This window comes from Dendrobates tinctorius, unplaced genomic scaffold, assembly GCF_039654945.1.
Source record: "Dendrobates tinctorius isolate UK_male_01 unplaced genomic scaffold, ASM3965494v1 ptg000201l, whole genome shotgun sequence".
Taxonomy (NCBI): Eukaryota; Metazoa; Chordata; class Amphibia; order Anura; family Dendrobatidae; genus Dendrobates; species Dendrobates tinctorius.
Genome location: NW_027361868.1, coordinates 8,236,252 through 8,258,928, shown reverse-complemented (window position 1 = coordinate 8,258,928; position 22,677 = coordinate 8,236,252). Strand labels below are relative to the sequence as shown.

General features: G+C 45.2%; 1 protein-coding gene across 1 annotated transcript in view; it reads left to right on the top strand.

Moving 5' to 3' along the window:
* The window catches only part of RPS6KC1 (ribosomal protein S6 kinase C1), a 165,100-nt gene that overhangs the window by 12,349 nt on the left and 130,074 nt on the right, over nt 1-22,677 (top strand). Inside the window, exons 4-5 of the mRNA XM_073553364.1 lie at nt 4,638-4,753; nt 8,651-8,741. Of these exons, the coding sequence (XP_073409465.1) occupies nt 4,638-4,753; nt 8,651-8,741 (207 nt within the window). The remainder of the gene's footprint in view (nt 1-4,637; nt 4,754-8,650; nt 8,742-22,677) is intronic.

The following is a 22,677-nucleotide window of genomic DNA, read 5'->3' as shown; positions in this document are numbered from 1 at the left end:
AGCAATCTCGGCGTTCCAGACGCCCTGCTCAGACCAGCTCTGTGGGTCTGGTTGTTACTGCCACCTCTGGGCCAGCAATAGTAGTGCAGGTTGCTCAGCAGCAAGCTACTTCAGAGGCTAAGTCCTCAAGTCGCGCTACTGGGCTTGCTCACGAGACAATCTCCCATTGGAGATCGGCAGTCACATGCCCAGGTCCTTCTCGTGATCTGATTGGTCCGGGATCTGGAAGCTTCCGGAAAGGTCCCGGCTATAAAAGGTTCGCATGGCCGCTCGGCCATGCGCTAGTATAGTGAAGTATAGTTAGTTAGTATAGTTAGTATAGTTAGTTAGTTTAGTTAGTATAGTTGCTAACTGTGTGAATGATGATGGATGCATGTACCTGTGAATGACTCATTAAGATCCCCTCCCTCTGATATTACAAGTGTGTGTGTATAGGGACTTAGCTTTAGAGTCAGCGCCAGCCAGTGGCAAGCTACAAGCCACATTAGCATTCTCCACAGTGCTAGCGTCTGACAGTGCGCCTGCAACCGGGCATTGTCGATAAGCGTCAGTGTCTCTCGCCGCGCTGCAGTCTGCAGCTCCTCTTGGTGTCCGCAGTAGCGACGCCGCACACACTGTAGGTCTAGACGGACGCTGACCCTCTGCCTAGGGCCCAGCTCCTGTGACCATATACCGTGTGTGCACTTCTCTGACCTGTGACGCTAACAGGCTCAGCCTTTTGTGTTTATCATTTAGGCGTCTCTGTGAAAATAACAGTGATCGCTCAGCACACCCAGGTGACGTTCAACCCGTGTGCGTTATACCACCATATTGTATGTCCGCCATTATCTAGCAGCAGTGTTAACACCTTCTGCACAGTGGACCCCGGGCGGCAAACGCACTTTACGTTATTTTATATTTAGTGCGTTCTGCCGTCCCTAACAGGTAAAGTACCGTAACCCCAAGGAACACCTAGTGTCCATGCACGAACCCTTAGTGTCCATGTATGGAGAACCCCGAACACTGACTTCTTCATGAAGTCCATGTTACTGTTCAGTTTCTGCAGCCCCAAGATTTGGCATTTCCCATGCTGTCATCTGTGTGACAGTGCGAGAAACACCAACTCTAATCAGCGGTAATTTTGTTGCCGCCAGTCATAGTGCTGGGGTTCCCACGATGTCATACAGATGACAGCTTGTGAGCCAGCAGCTGTGACCAGCGGTCAAAAAGTTATCACCGGTCACCGGAGTCAGATGATGAGCGAGTACTGTTCTCATCGTACACATGGTCTCGCTGAGAACAGGTGTACGATGAGGAGTATTCATCAGCTGGCATCTGTGCAATAAATAAAATTAAAAAAAGACGTGGGGTCTCTATTATTATTGATAACCAGCACAGGTAAAAAAGACAGCTTAAGACTGCAGTTGCCAGCTTTATGTTGGCTGGTTATCAAGAATTGAGGGGTCCCCACGGCATTTTCTTAAATTATTTAAATAAATAATTTATATTTTAAAACGGCGCGTTGAACCTCCCCCAGCCCACCACCCACACATATTTACCGTAACAACCGACCAAGCAAAAGCAAAAAGCTGGGGCTGATATTCTCAAACTGGGAAGGGGCCATAGATATAGCCAACCCCCCCAGCCTAAAAATCGCAGCCACCCCAAAAATGGCGCTACTATTAGATGCGCAAATTCTGGCACTTTCTGTAGTGCGATGGCAATTGAGGTAATATTTATGGGGTTGATGTCAGCTTTGGAATTTCTGCTGATATGAAGCTCAGGGGTTAGTAATGGAGAAGTCTCTATAAGGCACCCCCGTTACTAAACCTATAGTGAAAATTAAAGTAGTTTGTCTGTGTATATTTTTATTTATTTGAAATAAACACTCCACAAAACTGACATCAACCCCACAAATATTACTAAACAGCAATAGCACAAAAAGAGGACTTGAAATTCCTCCAAAAATTCTAAAATACAGCAAAAAAGGCAGAGATGCTTACCTGCCCAGGCCTCCAAACAAATGCACTGTCAGGATGCAGTGGACCCATATAGTTAAGATGGCGGCAACACAGGTGCAAGAATACCAATGAGACAACCGCTCACATCCTTACCAATCCATGGAGGGGGCGCTGTTCACACTATGGCAGTGCACAGCATCCAGGTTAACAGCCTATTAGTTACGCCCTTCTATTAGATCAGGCGGGCTGCCCAGCGCTATGAAAATGCATCCCATGTGAACAGACACCACAGTTTACAAGACCAAATGGGTCCAACTGTACCCTGAAAAATAAAGTGCAAAAACCACATAAATGTGAGGTATTAGTTGATATTTTGGCCAAAATACGTAAGTTTGTAACCCTCGTCATGGATCTCCATGCTTACGAGTCCTAACACTAAACAGCAATAGCACAAAAAGAGGACTACCAAGAGGACAACCGCTCACATCCTACCAATATCCATGGCCCCGTTCCAGTCAGAGAATACCAGCCCACAGCTGTCTGCTTTAGCAAGGCTGGTTGTCAAAAGTAGGGGGCAACCCACGCTTTTTTTTTTTTTTTTTTTTTAATTTAAATTTAATAAAATGGCCTGGGGACCCCTCTATTTTTGATAACCCACCAAGATAACGCGGAGGGCTTCAGCACGCATCTGTCGGTTTTAACTGTGCAGGTTAGCAAAAATAAAGGGAAAACGCAATTACCGTATATACTCGTGTATAAGCCAAGATTTTCAGCCCATTTTTTGGGGCTGAAAGTCCCCCTCTCGGCTTATACACGGGTCATATACCTGGGGGTCGGCGGGGGAGGGGGAGCGGGGGTGTCATATCATATTCACCTGTCCTGCCGTGGTCTCTGCAGCCTCGCTTCTCCACTGTCTCTTCCTGTCTTCAGTGGTCATGTGGTACTGCTCATTACACTCATGAATATGCGCATATTCATGAGTGTAATGAGTGGTACCATGTGACCGCTGAAGACAGGAAGAGACAGTGGAGAAGCGAGGCTGCAGAGACCGCGGCAAGATGGGTGAGTATAGCGATAATCACCTGTCCCCCAGTCCATCGCTGCTCACCGCTGTCTCTGCTGCATCCTGTGTCAGTGACGTTTAGGCAGCAGGGGGCGCGGTGACGTGGCTAGTGCTGGCCGCCCCTCTGCTGGCTGAACAGTCACTGACTCAAGAAGCGGCAGACAGCGGCGATGGACCCAGGAGAGGTGAGTATGGAATTTTTTTTTTTTTTTTTTTTCTTTGCAACATGTGGGGCAGCATATGGGGGCATAGTCTATGGATTCCACCCTCGGCTTATACACGAGTCAATAAGTTTTCCCAGTTTTTTTGTGGCAAAATTAGGGGGGTCGGCTTATACACAAGTATATATTTATTTATTGCCCAAGCGCTGGCTGAATACTCTAGTCATCACACGACTGCTCTCAGCGAGACTCTAATCAACTGATGCCTGTGACCGGCAGTAGCTTTATTACCGCCAGTCACAGCTGCTTTCTCCCACGTTGTCATCTATGTGACAGTGTGGGAACTGCAGCGCTCTGACTGGTGGTAACGACCTTGCTGTCCTCCAGATCCGATGTTTCTCGTGTTGTTACATAGTTGACAGCGTGGGAAACACTGGATGTTCGGACCCCCATTCATTTGAGTGGGGTCCGGGTACCGTTCTGGTACCCGAACCAAGCTTTTTTTTTTTTTTTTTTTTTTTTTAAATGTTCGACTGAACCCAACGGAACCAGGTATCCATGAGTTGGCCCATCACTAGTCTTGAACCCTTCCTCACTAAGGAACATAGAACATTACACTGCCTTCCCTTACCGTCAATCTGAACAGCTTCTGTCCCATTAGGAAAACCCTTTATACACCTTTGCTCTTGTAACCCTTTAATATGTCGCTTTTGAATCCTAGCTTTAGGATTTCTGCTTGCTTTTATTCCATAAGACTTTTTTTTTTTTTTTTTTTGTTTTCTTTCTGGGGGTAAAACGCTGTCCCTGTCATGTGATGGACACACTCATTACAAGAGTATCCCTGATAATTGTTCTGCTGCGAAAGCGTGCATCTGTGGGTTTAATCAAATTAATTTTTTTAATTATACTTTTCGTTAATAGAAGTGTTATTCAGCATTCCCAAATCATACGGAATATTGCTTTTTAGATCTAATAATATAGCAAGCGGAGAAATGCCAAAATAGTGAAGTACTGCGATAAAATCTTTTGTTACACTTGCAGAAAAGTAGAATTTTGCTCCCCGGATGAAGCGAATTAAGCGAAACGCAAGACGACTAATTTTGTTTTATATGCGCTTTTTTTTTTTTTACCAATTTTCTGTGATTTCTGATGAAGATCTTGAGGCCAATTTATTGTACTGTATCTCCCTTTGGGGATTTCTCCAGCTCTTTCTATATTAGAGCTAATGAGCAATAATCCGGATGATTTTAGAAAGTCGGATGATTTGGGAAATAATCTATTTATGAAAAACCTAGATGGTTGATCTTGAACGTTTATTTTCCAGCAGATCAATTCATTTCCTGTCCCAGAAATGAGGATTGGTTTGATCCCTATGGAATATTCATCCTTATTCCTGTGCTGCGTCGCATGATGCAAGATTTGTATCAGTCTGTATGGTCTCCTCTGCCTTCTAATGAGACGTGTCTATTCCAGGGAGATTTGACGAGTGTGTCATAGAGGAGAGACGCCAGTGTGCCGAGGATCTGCTGCAGTTCTCCGCCAACATCCCGGCTCTTTACAACAGCGCACAACTGCAAGACTTTTTTAAGGTAAATGCAATTAACCTGCATGAGCAACACATGCGACTAGGTAAACTACATCACTGTTTCCTGCACTGACAGCTAACACAGATTTTGGGCATTTTGAGAATATAAAGCACAAAGAAAGTAAGAGTTAAATTAGAATGACTTTTTTTTTTTTTTTTAATCAAGTTTGGTTTTCAGGCATTTTTTTAGTGTCAGTCTTAATGGCTTTTGTGCCATTTTTAGGCTATGTGCACACGTTGCGGATTGTATGCGTTTTTTTTTCGCCGCGAAAACACACAACGCAACCCATTGAATTCAATGGCATTCCACAATGCTGTTCTAATGCTGCGTAGTTTTCCGCGGCGGAGTCGCTTCGCGGAAAAATACGCAGCATGCTGATTCTTTGTGCGGAATCACTGTGATTCCGCACTCATAGAGATGCATTGATCCGCTTACTTTCCGCATGTGGCTATGCCCATCATGAGGAAAGTAAGCGGATCATGTGCGGGTGGTACCCTGTGTCTGGAGGAGAGAAGACTGTCCTCCAGGCCCTGGGTACCATATCCCTGTTAAAAAAAAAGAATTAAAATAAAAAATCGTGATATTCTCACCTTCTGGCAGCCTCCAGAGTCCTTCCAGCACCTTCAGGTCCCAGCGATGTCTTGCGACAATGACCTGTGATGACGTAGCGGTCTCACGTGATGCTACGTCATCTGGGGTCATTGTCGCAAGGCATCGCTGGGACCGGGAGTTGCCGGGAGCATCGCGAGGATCGGGAAGGCTGTGGGGGCCGCCGGAAGGTGAGAATATCACGATTTTTTTTTTTTTTTTTTTAAATTATTTTCAGCATTATATCTTTTTACTATTGAGACTGCATAGGCAGCATCAATAGTAAGAAGTTGGCCACACTTGTCAATCACTATGCTTGACAAGTGTGACCAACCTGTCAATCACATTACCAAGTGATGCTTGGAATGCGCAAGCATTCCGCAAGTGAAGAACGCTTGCAAAATGCTTGTTTTTCGTGGGGGAAAAAAAGCATGCGAATTCGCATGCGTTTTACCCACGGCGGGAGTTGCGGAATTTTCCGCAGCATTTCCGAACTTGTGCACATAGCCTTACACTAGTTGTTTTTGTGTTTTTTTTTTTTTTTATATATATATATATATATATGTGTATGTATGTCTGCTTAATGATCTGGGGCTGGTTTTGTACCTGTTGATCATACTAGACTAAATGTTTGTGTAATTGTATTCCAGTGGAGTGCAAATTAATAATAATATTTTATATTTTTCAGTTTAATACTAACATTTTAAAGGCTATTGAGTCATTTGACTGTAAAAAGGTAGAAAAAAAGGAAACGGAAGAATCTTTGAAATTGAGCCTAATTTATCAAACCTCATGCACCATTTTGAGGAATTTGGTGCAAAATCTGCCAGCACAAAAAAGACAAGATAAGAAAAATTACTTAAAGAAGCGCTCCTCCTCCTTCTCCTGTTCCTGTTCCTTCTCCTGTTCCTCCTCCTTCTCCTGTTCCTCCTCCTTCTCCTGTTCCTCCTCCTTCTCCTGTTCCTTCTCCTTCTCCTGTTCCTCCTCCTTCTCCTGTTCCTCCTCCTTCTCCTGTTCCTCCTCCTCCTCCTCCTGTTCCTCCTCTTCCTATCAAAGTTTTATCCTAATATATTGCAGTCACCATATTATATAGCACTGTGCACTTACAATTGCTCATTTTGCCCTTCTACTCAGATAATTCTCTTTTCCAGTAGATCTATGACATCACATGATGAAAAACTGACTGAATCCTTCTAAGCTCTGCGTAGAAACAGGAGGTCCATTTTCCCTGCATGAGTCATCAGTCATTGCAAAAGTGTCGGGCAGGGGGGAGGAGAGAGTAGCTGGGTCAGGAGATGGAGGGGAATGATAAATGCAGGGACAAGAGACTTCCTGTTTCTGCATAGAGCAGAGAAAAAAGAATTATTGTGATCACAGGGATGTTCCAGGAATTTAATTCACTATGGGAGCTAACAAATACATTGTACATTTTAAAACATTAAAAAAAAAATATATATATAAACATAACCTAAAAATTCCAAGCTATGCCCCCCACTCTCCCAAGCTAATAAATTTAAAGGGAACCTGTCACCCCCCCCCCCCCCCAGGGCCTATTAAAGTAAAAGAGCCACCTTCAGCAGCACTAAGTCTGCCTTATGTGAAAGGCGCTTATGTTTATTATCCGTAGGAACGCTGAATTAATGAGTTTTTTAAATTTCCCGCCATACCTCTTATTGAGTCAGGGAGGTAGGTTTTCTCCATCTGTGTCAACCGCCTCACAGCCATCCATCATCCCCCTCTGGCCTCCGGGCGCCGCTTCCTCTCTTTCTCGTGACTCCACCATACCCATCCTGTTCCCATCTCCCTCCGCCACTTTCCTCCACCGGAATACACTAATGGAATTTCATTGTAATATAAACTTACAAGCAATGTTTCCTTTGCCACCCTTCGGCTATGTGCACACATTGCAGATTCACCTGCGGGTTTTTCAGCGCGGATCCGCAAGTAAAACCTCAGTTAAAGTGACCTGCGGTTTTCCTGCGGATTGCCCTGCGGTTTCACACCTCTACTATGTTAAAGGTGTGAAACCGCTGCGTAAACCGCCCTAACAATTGACATGCTGCGGTTTGTAAACTGCAGCAATACCGTGCGGAAAAAAACGCAGTGTGAGCACAGCGGTTTTGAAAAGCCATAGGCTAACATGGTACTGTACCATGTCTGCGGAACTGCTGCGTTTCCGCAGGGCCAAAAACGCTGCGGAAACGCAGCAGAATCCGCAACGTGTGCACATAGCCTTCCAATCGTTACTGTCAGGTGATGTGCAGTGCTGCCTGTGATCTCCTCGGTGTGGGGAGCTTAGCTTCAGCTCACTAAGGCGCTGCCGACGTATTCCGGTAGAGGAAAAAGGCGGAGGAAGATGGGGACAGGCGCAGAGATTCTCACTGCGCAGGCGCCAGATTCCCAGCCCCGCAGTGTGACTACATCATAACACACTGCGGGGCGGCATCTGGGGCCTCCGCTACACGCAGGCGCGATAGTAAGTTCCCGGGCAGCGCGCACGGCGTATACCCGAGAACTGATTGCTAAGCGCAGTGACGTCACAAGAAAGAGAGGAGGGGGATGATGGACGGCTGCGAGGCTGTTGAGACAAGGGGAGAAAACACACCTCCATGACGCAATAAAGGTATGGTGGGCAATTTATAAAAGTCTATTTCAGCGTTCCTTGGGATAATAAACATAAGAGCCACCTTCACAGAATGCAACCTTGGTGCTGCTGAAGGTGGCTCTTTTACTTTAATAGGCCCTGGGGTAGGGCGTGGGGGGGTGATAGGTTCCATTTAAGAGTTTTATTTCTGATCTATCAAAATATTAAATTATTTAACCTGTAGGGTAGACACCATAAATATACGAAAAAGAGAAAAAAAAAATGTTTGAACCACCAAAACTTTTTTTTTTTTTTTTTTTTTTTTTTTTCCATCACCTCAACGCCTTGAAGAAAAAAATTGCATCCTTAAAGGGAGATTTCTCATCAAGTTTTATTTAACATTTTTCTGACCATGGAAATTATTAGTTTTCTCTAGTTCGTACTGTCTAGTTCTATGTCCATTAAAAGTAATGTTGTTAAAAAAAATAAAACAAAAAACCCCGCAGCTCCTCTATTGAATGAAATCACATTAGATTCCCCTCCTTGCTGCCTCATGATCCTAATTGGCAGCGCACAGATATTAGATCCCATTCCGCTTTACTATGGAAGCAGAAAGCCAAGAAGGTCTTGTCGCCAGTGACCGTTCCCCCTCCTTACATTTTCTCCTGGGCTTCGGTATAAATGGAGGGCAGGTTTGCACACATGATATATTCCTCTTTGTTCTGCAGGGTGGCGACGTGCACGACGGCTCGGATCTAATCGGTCCAGCAGAACCTTTTGGAGACTTTCCCGACAGCCTCTCTGACTGTAGTTCTGATGGTGAGTTGTCTTGGCCTTAGACTGTGTCCGGTATTGAAGCTCGGCCACTTATATGGGCTACTTAAAACTTACTAACTTTATCACTTATTTTTAAAAGGGTCCACCAAAATAATAAAAAATATAAAGAAAACAAAACAAAAAAACACCTCTTTGTACTAACCACAGACTATGGTATGTGGTAAATTGGTGGTAGCAGGTGGAGTAGTAACGGGCTTGACCAATAGGAACATGCACCTTACATTAACAGGAACCTGTCTCCAGGTTTCTACTATATGAGATGCGGCCACCACCTTTCCGGGCTGATATACAGCATTTTATAATGTTGTATATCTGCCCCTTATCTGGCCTGCAGGACTAGATAAAGACTTTTTGTAATACACGCCTATGGGGTGGTTGGGTCCGATGGGGGTCACGGTATCGGTCAGGTGCCTCCCATCTTCTGGGAGTCTGATGATCTCATCCCGGTGCCTAATGGCAGTCAGGGTACCTCTTGCTAGCACATGGAGGGCTGTTTGGATAGTCTTTTTGGCATCACGCTCCTGCTTCTGTTGTGCCCTGATTAGAGTACTGCAGTGCACATGCATCGGGGTTCTTTGACCTTTTCCCGGCACATGCCCACTGCAGTACTTTGTTCTGCCCTCAACCGGGCAGCGAGAAGTATGCCTGCACAGGAGCACAATGCCAGCGAGACTCTTTGCACAGCCCTACGTATGCTGCTAGCCATAGGTACCCTGACTGCCATTCTGTACCGGGATGAAATCCTCAGACACATCATGAGACCATATGCAGGTGCACTGGGCCCTGGGTTCCTTCTGATGAATGACAATGCCAGACCTCATGTGGCTGGAGTGTGTCAGCAGTTCCTGCATGATGAAGGCATTGATGCTATGCGCTGGCCTGCCCGTTCCCCAGACCTGAATCCGATTGAGCACATCTGGGACATCATGTCTCGCTCCATCCACCAATGCCACGTTGCACCACAGAGTGTCCAGGAGTTGACTGATGTTTTAATTTAGGTCTGGGAGGAGATCCATCAGGAGCATGCCCAGGCGTTGTAGGGAGGTCATACAGGCACGTGGAGGCCACACACACTACTGAGCATCATTTCTTTGTCTTGAGGCAATTCCACTGAATTTGAATCGGCCTGTAATTTGATTTTCCACTTTGATTTTGAGTATCATTCCACCTCCAGACCTCCATGGGATACTAATTGTGATTTACATTGTTCTTTTTTTTTTTTGTTCTCAACAAATACCACTGGAATATTTCATTCAGGGATATCTAGGATGTGGGATTTTAGTGTTCTCTTTATTTTATTTAATTTTTTTTAGCAGTGTGTATTCACAAGCTAAAATGAATAAAATCTAAAGTATGTTTAAAAAAAAAAAAATTAAAAAAAATCAGCGGTTTGTAACACGGTCACAAACTACAAAAAACTAAAAAACCATGTGCCATGATTGTAACAGTGAGGGGAATCTTTTTTTTTTTTTTTTTTTTTTTTAAATTTTGCAAATTAGGCCCAACTTAGGCTGGTTTCACATTTGCGTTTTTTAGCGCTGGAAAAAAACGCATACCTGCGCATGCGTTTTTCCCCCTATATTTAACATGGGTGCGCATACCTGCGCGCTGGTAAGCGCATGTATGCGATTTTCATGCGCTGCGTTTTTTTGGGGTGTGCGTTGGTATTTTCCAGACGCAGCATGTTGCATTTTTTGACCCTGCAAAAAAGCGCATGCGCACATATGCGCACGTTTTGCGCTAAAAATGGCCATTATAGCCTATGGATGCGCATATGTGCGCACTGGCATGCTCATGTATGCGTTTTTTTGCATATGCGTTTTTTTTTTTAACCATGGAATTTAGGGGTTTGGGTTAGAGTTAGGGTTAGTTAAGGGGGTTTAGGGTTAGGGTTAGGGTCAGGGTTAGGGTTGGGGTTTGGGTCAGGGTTAGGGTTAAGTATGGTTTGGTTAAGGGTTAGGGTCAGGGTTAGGGTCAGGATTAGGGTTAAGTATGGTTTTGTTAAGGGTCAGGGTTAGGGTTAGGGTCAGGGTTAGGGTCAGGGTTAGGGTTAAGTATGGTTTTGTTAAGGATTAGGGTCAGGGTTAGGGTCAGGATTAGGGTTAAGTATGGTTTTGTTAAGGGTTAGGGTCAGGGTTAGGGTTAGGGTTAGGGTTAAGTATGGTTTTGTTAAGGATTAGGGTCAGGGTTAGGGTCAGGATTAGGGTTAAGTATGGTTTTGTTAAGGGTTAGGGTTAGGGTCAGGGTTAGGGTCAGGGTTAGGGTTAAGTATGGTTTTGTTAAGGGTTAGGGTCAGGGTTAGGGTTAGGGTCAGGGTTAGGGTTAGGGTTAGTTAGGGTTTAGGGTTTGGGTTAGGGTTAAGTATGATTTGGTTAAGGGTTAGGGTCAGGGTTAGGGTCAGGGTTAGGGTTAGGGTCAGGGTTAGGGTTAGTAAAGTCATGGTTTGGGTAGTGTGAGGGGCCACCTAAAAATGTTGGAAAAAAACGCAAACGCGGTAAAAACGCACTAAAAACGCATAAAAACGCTGCGTTTTTTTCATGCATGCTCATAAAAATGCTTGAAAAAAACGCAGCAGTTGTATGCTTATGTATGCGTTTTTTCAATGCGTTTTTTTGCGGGAAAAACGCGCTGCAAAAAAAAGCAAGTGTGAAACTAGCCTTATTAAAAAAAAAAAAAGACAAACCCCAATTTTCGTTTTTCTCATTTGTTTATTTTCTCCCTCCCTTCTCCCTATAACCATTGCTTCACTTCCTATCGCCGTAGCCATTCGAGGACTTAGTATTTGCAGGACGAGTTGTACTTTGTGAACGACCCCAGTCACTTTACCCTATAATGCACTTAAAATTGGGGGAATTTTTTTTTATTGCAGTGAAATGGTTAAATAGAAATTCAAAACAAACAAAAATTTCAATTCTACCATATTATCATTATTTTTTTTTATTTTTTTTTTCAGGAGTGGGTTGTATTTTACATTATTCATTGTGCATTAAATAAAATAAAATAAAAACCACGCAAGGTGATTCTTCACGTCAGCAGGAAGGGGTTAAGTGATCTGACAAAAATAATAAGCTTTAGACTTTTAACCCCTTTCTCTCTCACCCATGACAGCACCACGGAGAGAGGGGGTCCGCCCATCAAGGACAGGAACCTACAGATAAAAAGGCGGCACCTCTCCTCCGCCCCCAGTTGGGTTCCTGTCCTTGACGGGTGACCCGTGGATCCTGCATCAGGCGGCAGGCTTACCTATGAAGAGGAGCCAGTGCCGTCCCGTTCGTTGTCCAGGCAACGGGGAGGCCCCTGCCACGACGGGGTCGGTGCCTGAAGCCGCCACCGCTGTTGCCGAGGGGCTGTACAGGGTGAGCGGGCGGGGGGGATCGAGCCGCCGCTCCGGAAAGGAGATTGGGGCTGGGGGACGCCGGTAAACGCGGGGGCAGCGCGCGGTCCAGAGGTGTACCAATATGGCGCTTCCCCGGAAATGGAATGACTACTTCCTGGTCCCCGCGGTCGGCGCATGCGCTTTGCGTGCTCCCCGGGGCACAGCGGGGCAGGCTGGGAGAAGGTGACGTCAGCGCCTGGGAGATTTAAAAGAAGAACGCGGAAGCTGCTCCTTGCTGGAAGCGTCCTGTAAACAATGAGGCCAGCGACCAGCATGAGGAGCAGCCAATGCAGCAGCATAAGGAGCAGCAGCAGCACAGGCACTATCGCCGGCAAAAAGAAAAGGACGGGCGAGAGGGCCGGTCCAGTAGCCACTCCACGCAGCAGAGCAAGTCGACTGCGAGGAGCAAGTCACCTTCTGTGGATCAGCCCGTGAGGGATCCGAGTCCACCTTCCGAACCGGTACCTGCAACCGCGCATAACGGGGTAAGTGATCTACGTGAATGTCCCCCATTATAATAGACTTCTTTCCCTTATTAGGGAAAGAAGAAAGAAAAGACAAAGAACAGGGAATGCCCCACCTGTAGAAGGCCGCTACCAGCACCTTGGGATAAAAAACTTTTCGACTCCTGCATACAGGAAGTTCTTTGTGAGGAAACCCCGGATTACGCCTCGGATCTAAGAGCGGTAATCCAGTCGGCGTTTCAAAGTGCCCTTTCATCCCTAAAACACAAAGAGAGGGGAAGGAAAAGGGACACGGTAGCAGCCTCCTAGTCAGAGGCCTCGACGTCAGGGGAAGTTACATCACATACTTCAGACACCGACTCGTCATCCTCAGATGAAGCAACAGAGGGTCGTCATTGCTTTCCCCTGGATGAGGTAGACATGTTAGTAAAAGCAGTAAGGTCTACCATGGGGGTAGCAGACCCTCGGCTAGATAGATCAGTCCAGGACATAATGTTCGGGGGACTAGGCCAAAAGAGACGTAGAGTATTCCCGCTAAACGAGAATGTAGGCAGGGCAGCACGGTGGCTCAGTGGTTAGCGCTGCAGCCTTGCAGCGCTGGGGTCCTGGGTTCGAATCCCACAAAGGACAACATCTGCAAGGAGTTTGTATGTTCTCCCCGTGTTTGCGTGGGTTTCCTCCAGGCACTCCGGTTTCCTCCCACACTCTAAAGACATACTGATAGGGAATTTAGATTGTGAGCCTCATTGGGGACAGTGATGATAATGTGTGCAAACTGTAAAGCGCTGCGGAATATATATAAGGGAAGGTACACCCAGGGAGAAGATCCTGGAATCCATTCCCGTGATAAGGGGAGCGGCGGCCTTCTTAGCCGACTCTTCGGCTGATTCGGTAAGGTTGTCATCCAAAACGGCAGCCCTATCAAACGCAACCCAAAGAACACTGTGGCTTAATTGTTGGCCCGGGGACTTACAGACTATGTGCCATCCCTTGTGAAGGGAAATTCCTATTTGGAGAGACATTGGATGACATCCTCCAAAAGGCGGGGGATAAAAAGAAGGGATTCCCAAATTTAGGCCAGACAGGCCCTACAGGCTTTAAAAGATCCTTTCGAAACAAAAAAACTTTTCAGAGGAGACCTCCGAGAGAACAGAGATGGGACGACAGAAGGAGGGACAGGGGGTTCTTCGGTAACTCGTCCCGAGACAAAAAACCCTCCAAGTGACTGTTTGCACAGGGTGGGAGGGAGGCTAAGCTTTTTTTCTCCCAGCCTGGAGGAAAATATCGAACAACCCTTGGCTATTAAATCTGATAGGATCAGGGTTAAGGGTAGACTTTCTCTCTCTCCCACCTCAAAAATATGTAGTGACCCACTAAGATCATCAGTAAAAGAACAAGAAGCCCTCGAAAAAGAGGTCCTAAGCCTGTTGAACAAAAAAGTCCTCCAGGAGGTTCCCCTGCGGGAGAAAGGCAGAGGATTCTACTCGCCTCTCTTCATAATAACCAAACCGGACGGTACCTTCCGGACAATTATAAATCTTAAAAGACTGAACGATTATGTCAGAAATGAAAAATTCAAAATAGTCGATCAAGTTGACCATCAAAATTCTCTTTCCACATTGCTTCATGGTAGTATTGGACCTCAGCGATGCCTACTATCACGTCCCCATCCATAAAGACTCCCGAAAATACCTCAGACTTGCGGTCTCCATAGGAGGCGAAATAAGGGAGTTTCAGTACAGGGCCCTGCCATTTGGGATTTCGGTAGCCCCGCGAATCTTCACGAAACTAGTGGCAGAGATGATGGCTCACCTAAAGGTACTGTCACACTTAGCGATGTACCAGCGATCCCGACCAGCGATATGACGCGGTCAGGATCGCTGGTACATCGCTAAGTGGTCGCTAGTGAGCTGCCACATAGGCAGATCTCACCAGCGACATAGCAGGGGTCGGGGGTCGCTACTTACCTGTCAGACGCGGCGATCCTGCGTCCTCCCGCCCGGTTCCACGCGTCGCTCGTCGTCACAGCAGGAAGCGCCGCAGGAAGCTGACGACGAGAAACAGTCCAGGACGTTCTCGCGCGATCAGCGATAACCAGCGGGGGAGCGGTCGGAGGTAAGTATCAGACACCGCTATATCGCTAGCAATATCGCTATAACGTCACAAGTTATAGTGATATTGCTAGCGATATCGCTTAGTGTGACATACCCTTAAGAGAACAAGATGTTCTAATAGTCCCATGTCTGGATGACTTTTTAATAGCGAGCAACTCGGCCCAAAGATGCAGGGAACAGAGGGACAGAGTGATGGGCACTCTAAAAAACCTCGGATGGCTCCTAAACCTGAAAAAATCAAAGCTGGAGCCCAGAAAAGTCCAGGAGTTCTTAGGCCTGAAACTGGACTCAAACACCCAGGAGTGTTACCTGCCAGACCACGAAAAGGAGAGGATCGCTCAGAGGGTAGCAAGAGCGACGCAGAATCCTTCCATGACTCTAAGAAAAGCAATGTCACTATTAGGGTCCCTCTCCGCTTGCCTGCCGGCGGTCCAGTGGGCGCAGCTACATTTGAGAGATCTCCAATGGGATGTTTTAGCCAACCAGTCAGCATTAAGAGGTCACTTGGAAGGTTATGTTACACTAGACTCCAAAACTATTCGTTCCCTAGCTTGGTGGGGAAACAGAGACAACCTATCCAAAGGGATTCCCTGGGTGATAAAAGTCACACACATAATCACCATGGATGCCAGTCCCAAGGGATGAGGAGCACACATGAGCAACAGGGTGGCTCAGGGGGAATGGGAAGGTCAGGAACTAGAAGCCTCCTCGAACCAAAAGGAACTGTTGGCGGTAGGCTACGCCCTAACACACTTTCTACCAGTATTGAAGGGACGTCATGTCCGAATATTTTCGGACAATCGAGTGATGGTGGCCTACATAAATCATCAGGGGGGAACCAGATCCCGAACACTAATGAACACATCCTCCGAAATATTCACGCTGGCCGAGAAAAACCTACTATCACTCTCTGCACTACACATACGGGGAGCAGAAAACCAGACAGCAGACTTTCTAAGTCGCACCTAGTTACACCAGGAGGAATGGGTCCTAAAACAGTCCATTTTTCAGAAGATTGTAAAAATGTGGGGAACCCCGGACATGGATCTGTTTGCCGACCACAAAAACAAAAAAGTGGAAGCATTTTGTTCCCTAGACCCCAGGGGGAATTCCAGGACCCTGGATGCGTTTATGCTTCCATGGACGCAGGGCCTAATGTATGCCTTTCCACCGCCCGTTCTCATCATGGCAGTCATAAGGAAAGTCAGAGAAGACAGGGCACGGATGATACTAATAGCCCCGTTTTGGCCAAAAAGAACTTGGTTTTCCTGGCTGAGAATACTGTCAATAACCGACCCCTGGGTTCTACCAGATTTCCCCGACCTTCTGTCTCAAGGTCCTGTGTTACACCCTCGGGCAGTGAACCTCCATTTAACAGCATGGAATTTCAAAGGGCACTGCTGAGGGGGAGGGGGTTCTCAGAAAACCTGGTTTCCTCACTACATATGAGTAGGAAACCAATCACAACCAGGGCCTATGGTAGAACTTGGAGGAAATTTCTATCCAGCTCCGGGGTAAGGGTTCAAGATGGAGTCCAAATTGACTAAAGGGTTAGAGCAGGGGCTGGCAACTAGTACATTGAAGGTACAGATAGCGGCTCTAGGTGCCCTTTCTAACCAGGATGTGGCAGGCAACCCTTGGGTGGCACGGTTTATGAGGGCTGCAGCCAGGTCTAGGCCAATAACCACCCAAAAAATACCGTCATGGGATCTAAACCTAGTGTTGTCTGCACTAACAGGGCCCCCATTCGAGCCCATCCAGTCAGCACCCCTAAAAACCCTATCATTAAAGACTATATTTTTAGTGGCACTAACATCCGCTCGCAGAGTGAGCGATATTCAAGCTCTGTCAGCGATACCCCCGTTCACTAAAATCCTGGATGATAGAGTCCTATTAAAACCTGACCCAGCATACCTACCTAAGGTGTCGACACACTTCCATAGGTCCCAAGAAGTGGTCCTTCCTTCCTTCTGCTCAAACCCTAGGAATAGGGGATAAGAGAAATTTCACACCCTGGATGTGAAGAGGTGTCTAGTTCGGTACCTAGAGGCCACCAAGGGATGTAGGAAGGAAGGGTCTCTCTTTGTGTGTTTCCAGGGACCTCGGAAGGGACTCAAGGCATCCAAGAGTACCCTAGCAAGGTGGATAAGGGATGCGATTGCCCTGTCGTATTCATCCAGTGGGAATACCATCCCGGAGGGTTTAAAAGCTCACTCTACAAGGGCAATTGCGACCTCGTGGGCAGAAAGATCAGAGGTATCGATAGAACAGATCTGTAAGGCGGCCACCTGGTCAACACCTTCTACCTTTTTCAGGCACTATTGCTTAGATCTAGCCTCTACGTCTGACCTGACCTTCGGGAGAAGGGTCCTTCAGGCGGTGGCCCCTCCGTAAGCTACCAATCTCTGAAATTCTCTCCGTGGTGCTGTCATGGGTGAGAGAGAATAGCTTAGTTACTCACCGATAGCGGTGTTTCTCGGAACCCATGACAGAACCTGCTTATTCACCTCCCTTTTTCACGTGTGCGGTGAGCACGAGTTAATGTGTGTAAAGTGTTTTGTTAGACACGGTGCTTCTCCATAAGACGCAATATTATAATGAGAGATATATATATATATATATATATATATATATATATATATATATATTTTTGTTGTTAACTAACCGGGAGACCCTCTGATGCTCTGTAACCAACTGGGGGCGGAGGAGAGGTGCCGCCTCTTTATCTGTAGGTTCCTGTCCTTGATGGGCGGACCCCCTCTCTCCGTGGTGCTGTCATGGGTTCCGAGAAACACCGGTCGGTGAGTAACTAAGCTATTCTGCCATGTGACGTACTATCCCGTCCATGTGCCCTGGGACTTAATTACCAGGGACGGGGATAGTACGTCACAGCGATCAGCTGATTATCACAGCTGACACCCGGCACTATGTGACGGGGCGGTCACGGACCGCCCCCGACACGTTAACCCCTGGCACACCGCGATCAAACGTGATCGCGGTGTATCGGGGGTTAAAGGAAGCATCGGCAGGGAGGGGGCTCCCTCCGTGCTTCCCTGAGCCCCCCCGGAGCAGCGCAATGTGCAGCGCCACTGCGGGGGCCTCTTCCCTGCAGGTCCCCAGATCCAAAATGGCGACGGGGACCTTCGGGGGCTTGCAGGGAGCCGGCTTCCTCAGTGCCTGCAAAGCGCAGGCATGAGGAAAGCCTGTGCAGTGCCTGTGACAGAGCGCTGATCTGTCACAGCGATCTGTGATGTGACAGATCAGCGATCTGTCACATGACAGTGATGTCCCCCCCTGGGACTGTGTAGTAAAGTTAAAAAAAAAAAAAGTGTATAAATGTAAAAAAAAATCACTAAATTTAAAAAAAAAAAAAATTCCCTCATTCATTTTTTTGGAAGTAAATTAAAAAAAAAAAAAAGTACACATTTGGTATCGCAGCATCCGTAACGATCCGCCCTATAAAACTGTCCCATTAGTTAACCCCTTTAGCGAACCCCTTAAAAAATAAAAATAAAAAACAAAGCAAAAAATGATTTATCATACCGTCGAACAAAAAGTGCAATAACGCGCGATCAAAAAGACGCATATAAATATCCATGGTACCGCTGAAAACGTCATCTTGTCCCGCAAAAAAGGAGCCGCCATACAGCATCGTCAGTGAAAAAATAAAAAAGTTATAGCTCGCAGAATAAAGCAATGCAAGAATAATTATTTTTTTTATATAAAATTGTTTTCATTGCATAAAAGTGCCAAAACATAAACAAACGACATAAATGAGGTATCGCTGTAACCATACTGATCCGAAGAATAAAACCACATTATCAATTTTACCACACGCGGAACTGTGTAAACGCACCCCCCCAAAAGAAACTCCTGAAACGCTGGTTTTTTTCATTCTGCGTCCCAAAAATCGGAATAAAAAGCGATCAAAAAATGTCACGTGCCCGAAAATGGTACCAATAAAAACGTCAACTTGTCCCCCAAAAAATAAGACCTCACATGATTCAGTGGGTCAAAATATGGAAAAAATTATAGCTCTCAATATGTGGTGATGCAAAAACTGTTTTTACAATAAAAAGCGTCTTTTAGCGTGCGACATCTGCCAAACATAAAAACCGCCATAAATAGTAAATCAAACCCCCGTTATCACCCCCTTAGTTAGGGAAAAATAATAAAATTAAAAAAATGTATTTATTTCCATTTTCCCATTAGGGCTAGGGTTAGGGGTGTGTTGGGGTTAGGGTTGGCGTTAGAATTGGGGGGGGTTTCCACTGTTTGGGCACATCAGGGGCTCTCCAAACACAACATGGCATCTGATCTCAATTCCAGCCAATTCTGAGTTGAAAAGGTCAAATGGTGCTCCTTCCCTTCCAAGCTCTGCCATGCGCCCAAACAGTGTTTTACCCCCGCATATGGGGTATCAGCCTACTCAAGACAAATTGCAAAACAACTTTTGGGGTCCAGTTTCTCCTGTTACCCTTAGGAAAATATAAAATTGGGGGCAAAAATATAATTTTTGTGGAAAAAATGATTTTTTTATTTTCACGCCCGGGCGTTATAAACTTCTGTGAAGCACTTGGGGATTCAAAGTGCTCACCACACATCTAGATAAGTTCCGTGGGGGGGTCTAGTTTCCAAAATGGGGTCACTTGTGGGGAGTTTCAATAGTTTAGGCACATCAGGGGCTCTCCAAACGCGACATGACACCCACAGACTATTCCATCAAAGTCTGCTTTCCAAAACGTCACTATTTCCCTTCCGATCCCCGACTTGTGCCCATACAGTAGTTTTCTCCTACATATGGGGTGTCAGCGTACTCAGGACAAATTGGACAACAACTTGTGGGGTCCAATTTCTCCTGTTACCCTTGGGAAAATAAAAAAATTGGACTAAAAGATCATGTTTGTGGAAAAAATACGATTTTTTTATTTTCACACCCGGGCGTTATAAACTTCTGTGAAGCCCTTGGGGGTTCAAAGTGCTCACCACACATCTAGATAAGTACCTTGGGGGGGGGGGGGTCTAGTTTCCAAAATGGGGCCACTTGTGGGGGGTTTCCACTGTTTAGGCACATCAGGGCCTCTCCAAACGTGACATGGCGTCCGATCTGAATTCCAGCCAATTTTGCATTGAAAAAGTCAAACGGCGCTCCTTACCTTCTGAGCTCTGCCATGCGCCGAAACAGTGGTTCCCCCCACATATCCAGTATCAGCGTACTCAGGAGAAATTGCACAATAACTTTTGCAGTCCAACTTCTCCTGTTATCCTTGTTAAAATAAAAAAAAATTGAACCTGAAGTTTTTTGGTTTTTTTTGTGGAAAAAAAGTTAAATGTTCATTTTTTTTTTTTTTTTAAATATTCAAAAAATTCCTGTGAAGCACCTGAAGGGTTAATAAACTTCTTGAATGTGGTTTTGAGCACCTTAAGGGGTGCAGTTTTTAGAATGGTGTCACTTTTGGGTATTTTCTATCATATAGACCCCTCAAAGTGGCTTCAAATGTGATGTGGTCTGTAAAAATAAAATGGTGTTGCAAAAATGAGAAATCGCTGGTCAACTTTTAACCCTTATAACTTCCTAACAAAAAAAAATTTTGGTTCCAAAATTGTGCTGATGTAAAGTAAACATGTGGGAAATGTTAGTTATCAAGTTTTTTGTGTGCCGTATCTCTGTGATATAAGGAAAAGTTGGAAAACTGCGAAATTTTTAAAATTTTCGCCAAATTTCCGTTTTTTTTCCCAAATAAACCCAAGTTATTTGAATGAAATTTTACCACTAACATGAAGTACAATATGTCACGAGAAAACAATGTCAGAATCACCGGGATCCATGGAAGCGTTTCAGAGTTATTACCTCATAAAGGGACAGTGGTCAGAATTGTAAAAATTGGCCCGGTCATGAACGTGCAAACCACCCTTGGGGGCCACGCGTATGAAAATAAAGCAAAGTGTGCCTCGTCTTGATAAAACCATCCATCCCATTCATTTTTCCTCCACTGAGAGCTGCCGTTTTTACCGTGTAGCATAAATAGTAATTTTCCACAGGGCATTAGATAAATCCATTTTCCGATGAGGCAGGATGTCGCTGCTGACGGCCGTGCACCTCCGGTATAAATAATGGGGAAGTAAGGTGCCGTTCCAGCGTCCGCCTCTTGGTGGCAGTATTGCTGTGTGTTGTCGCCTCTCCCCGCGGCTCCTGATGAATCCGCTGCATAAATATTTGGAATTTAATGTCGGAGTCTGGAAACATCTGTGATTGAGAGATGCAAATTTTGAAATGTTAACAGTATTCAAAGCGGCCTTCAAAACACTTGAAACATGAATACCTGTTTTTCTCCCTTTTTTTTTTTATTTCGTTTTTTTTTTTGTTTTTTTACCCATTTAGTTTTTTTCTTTTTCCTTAAGTGACGGCCCCAATTAAGTGTTGTGGCACTCGGCGTCAATGATTGCACATAATACAGCTGTCAGTGGTGACCCGCAATAATCTACAGAATCTGAATTAATCAGCTGCTAATTTTGCGGGGCAAGTAAATGGCATTTTTTTTATGGAGGATGGTGCGACGGCGGCTTTGTAACGCAATAGGCGAAGGCAACATACGCCGCAGGCCCGGGAACGCGTGCAGTACTTATTCCTGCCTGGTTAACCGGCATCTGACTTCCGGAATATTCAAAATCGCTCGTTTTTAGGGAGTTTCCAAATGGTGAAGGGTCTCCATATTATCCATCTACTGGCCACATGAGGCCTTAAAGCTCTGTGCACACGGTCAGTATCTGCAGCAGAAAAATCTGCTGCAATTACTAATGTGTTAGCAGGAAAACCCCACTGCATAAAATACATGTTTTTTTTTGCTTTTTTTTTTTTGCATGCTTTTCTTTCTTTTTATGCATATTTTTTTTCCCCATTTAGTAGCATAGTTGAGATCTACAGCAAAAATATTGAAATGCAAGGATAGCAGAAGCAATGTGTGCATGAGACGTCAGGAATCTCATTCACTTTGTAGGTACTAGGAAATCCTTCAGGTTTTGTGACAAATCTGCACAGAAAAAAAGTATGTGTGTGTGTGTGTAATATATATATATATATATATATATATATATATATATATATATATATATATATATATATATATATAATATTCTACTACAGATGAAGCCAGTTTCTATCCACTATACAAGATGACACATCTGCATGTTCTTCTACCATAATTATTAGTATTTGCCATATGCCAGAATAATGAGAGAGAATGTTTAAGGCATTTTTATTACATACTGCAAGTTCAAAAGTTTCCATAAATTTTATTAGTATTTGTTACCATTGCCCTTAAAATGAATCAGTTGGGTCAGATGTTTGGGATCTCCTTCCTCAAGCTTCTCACAATAGTTGGTCGGCATTTTGGCACATTCCACCTGACAATACTGGTGTAACTGATCCAGGTTTGTAGGTCACCTTGCTCACACCGGCCTCTTCAGCTTTGCCCATAAATTTCCAATAGGATTGAGATCAGGGCTTTGTGATGGTTACTCCAAAACATTGACTTTGTTGCCCTTAAGCCGCTTTGTTACCATTTTGGCAGTATTCTTCTGGTCATTGTCCATTTGAAAGATCCATTTCTGCCCAAGCTTTAACCTCCTGGCTGATCAGTATTGCCACATAATCTTCTTTTTTCATGGTGTTCTATTTTGTGAAGTGCACCAGTCCCTTCTGCGGCAAAACAACCCTACAACATGATGCTGCCACCCCCATGTTTCACAGTGGGAATGGTGTTCTTAGGCTTCCAAGTTTCTTCCTTTTTCCTCCAAATGTAATGATGGTCATTATGCCCAAAAAAGTTCTATTTTAGTTTCATCAGAACACAGGACATGTCTCCAAAAATTAAGGTATTTGTTCCTGTGTGCATTATTGCAAATATTATACTCTTTTGGAGTAATGGCTTCTTCCTGGCAGAGTGGCCTTTCAGTCCATGTTG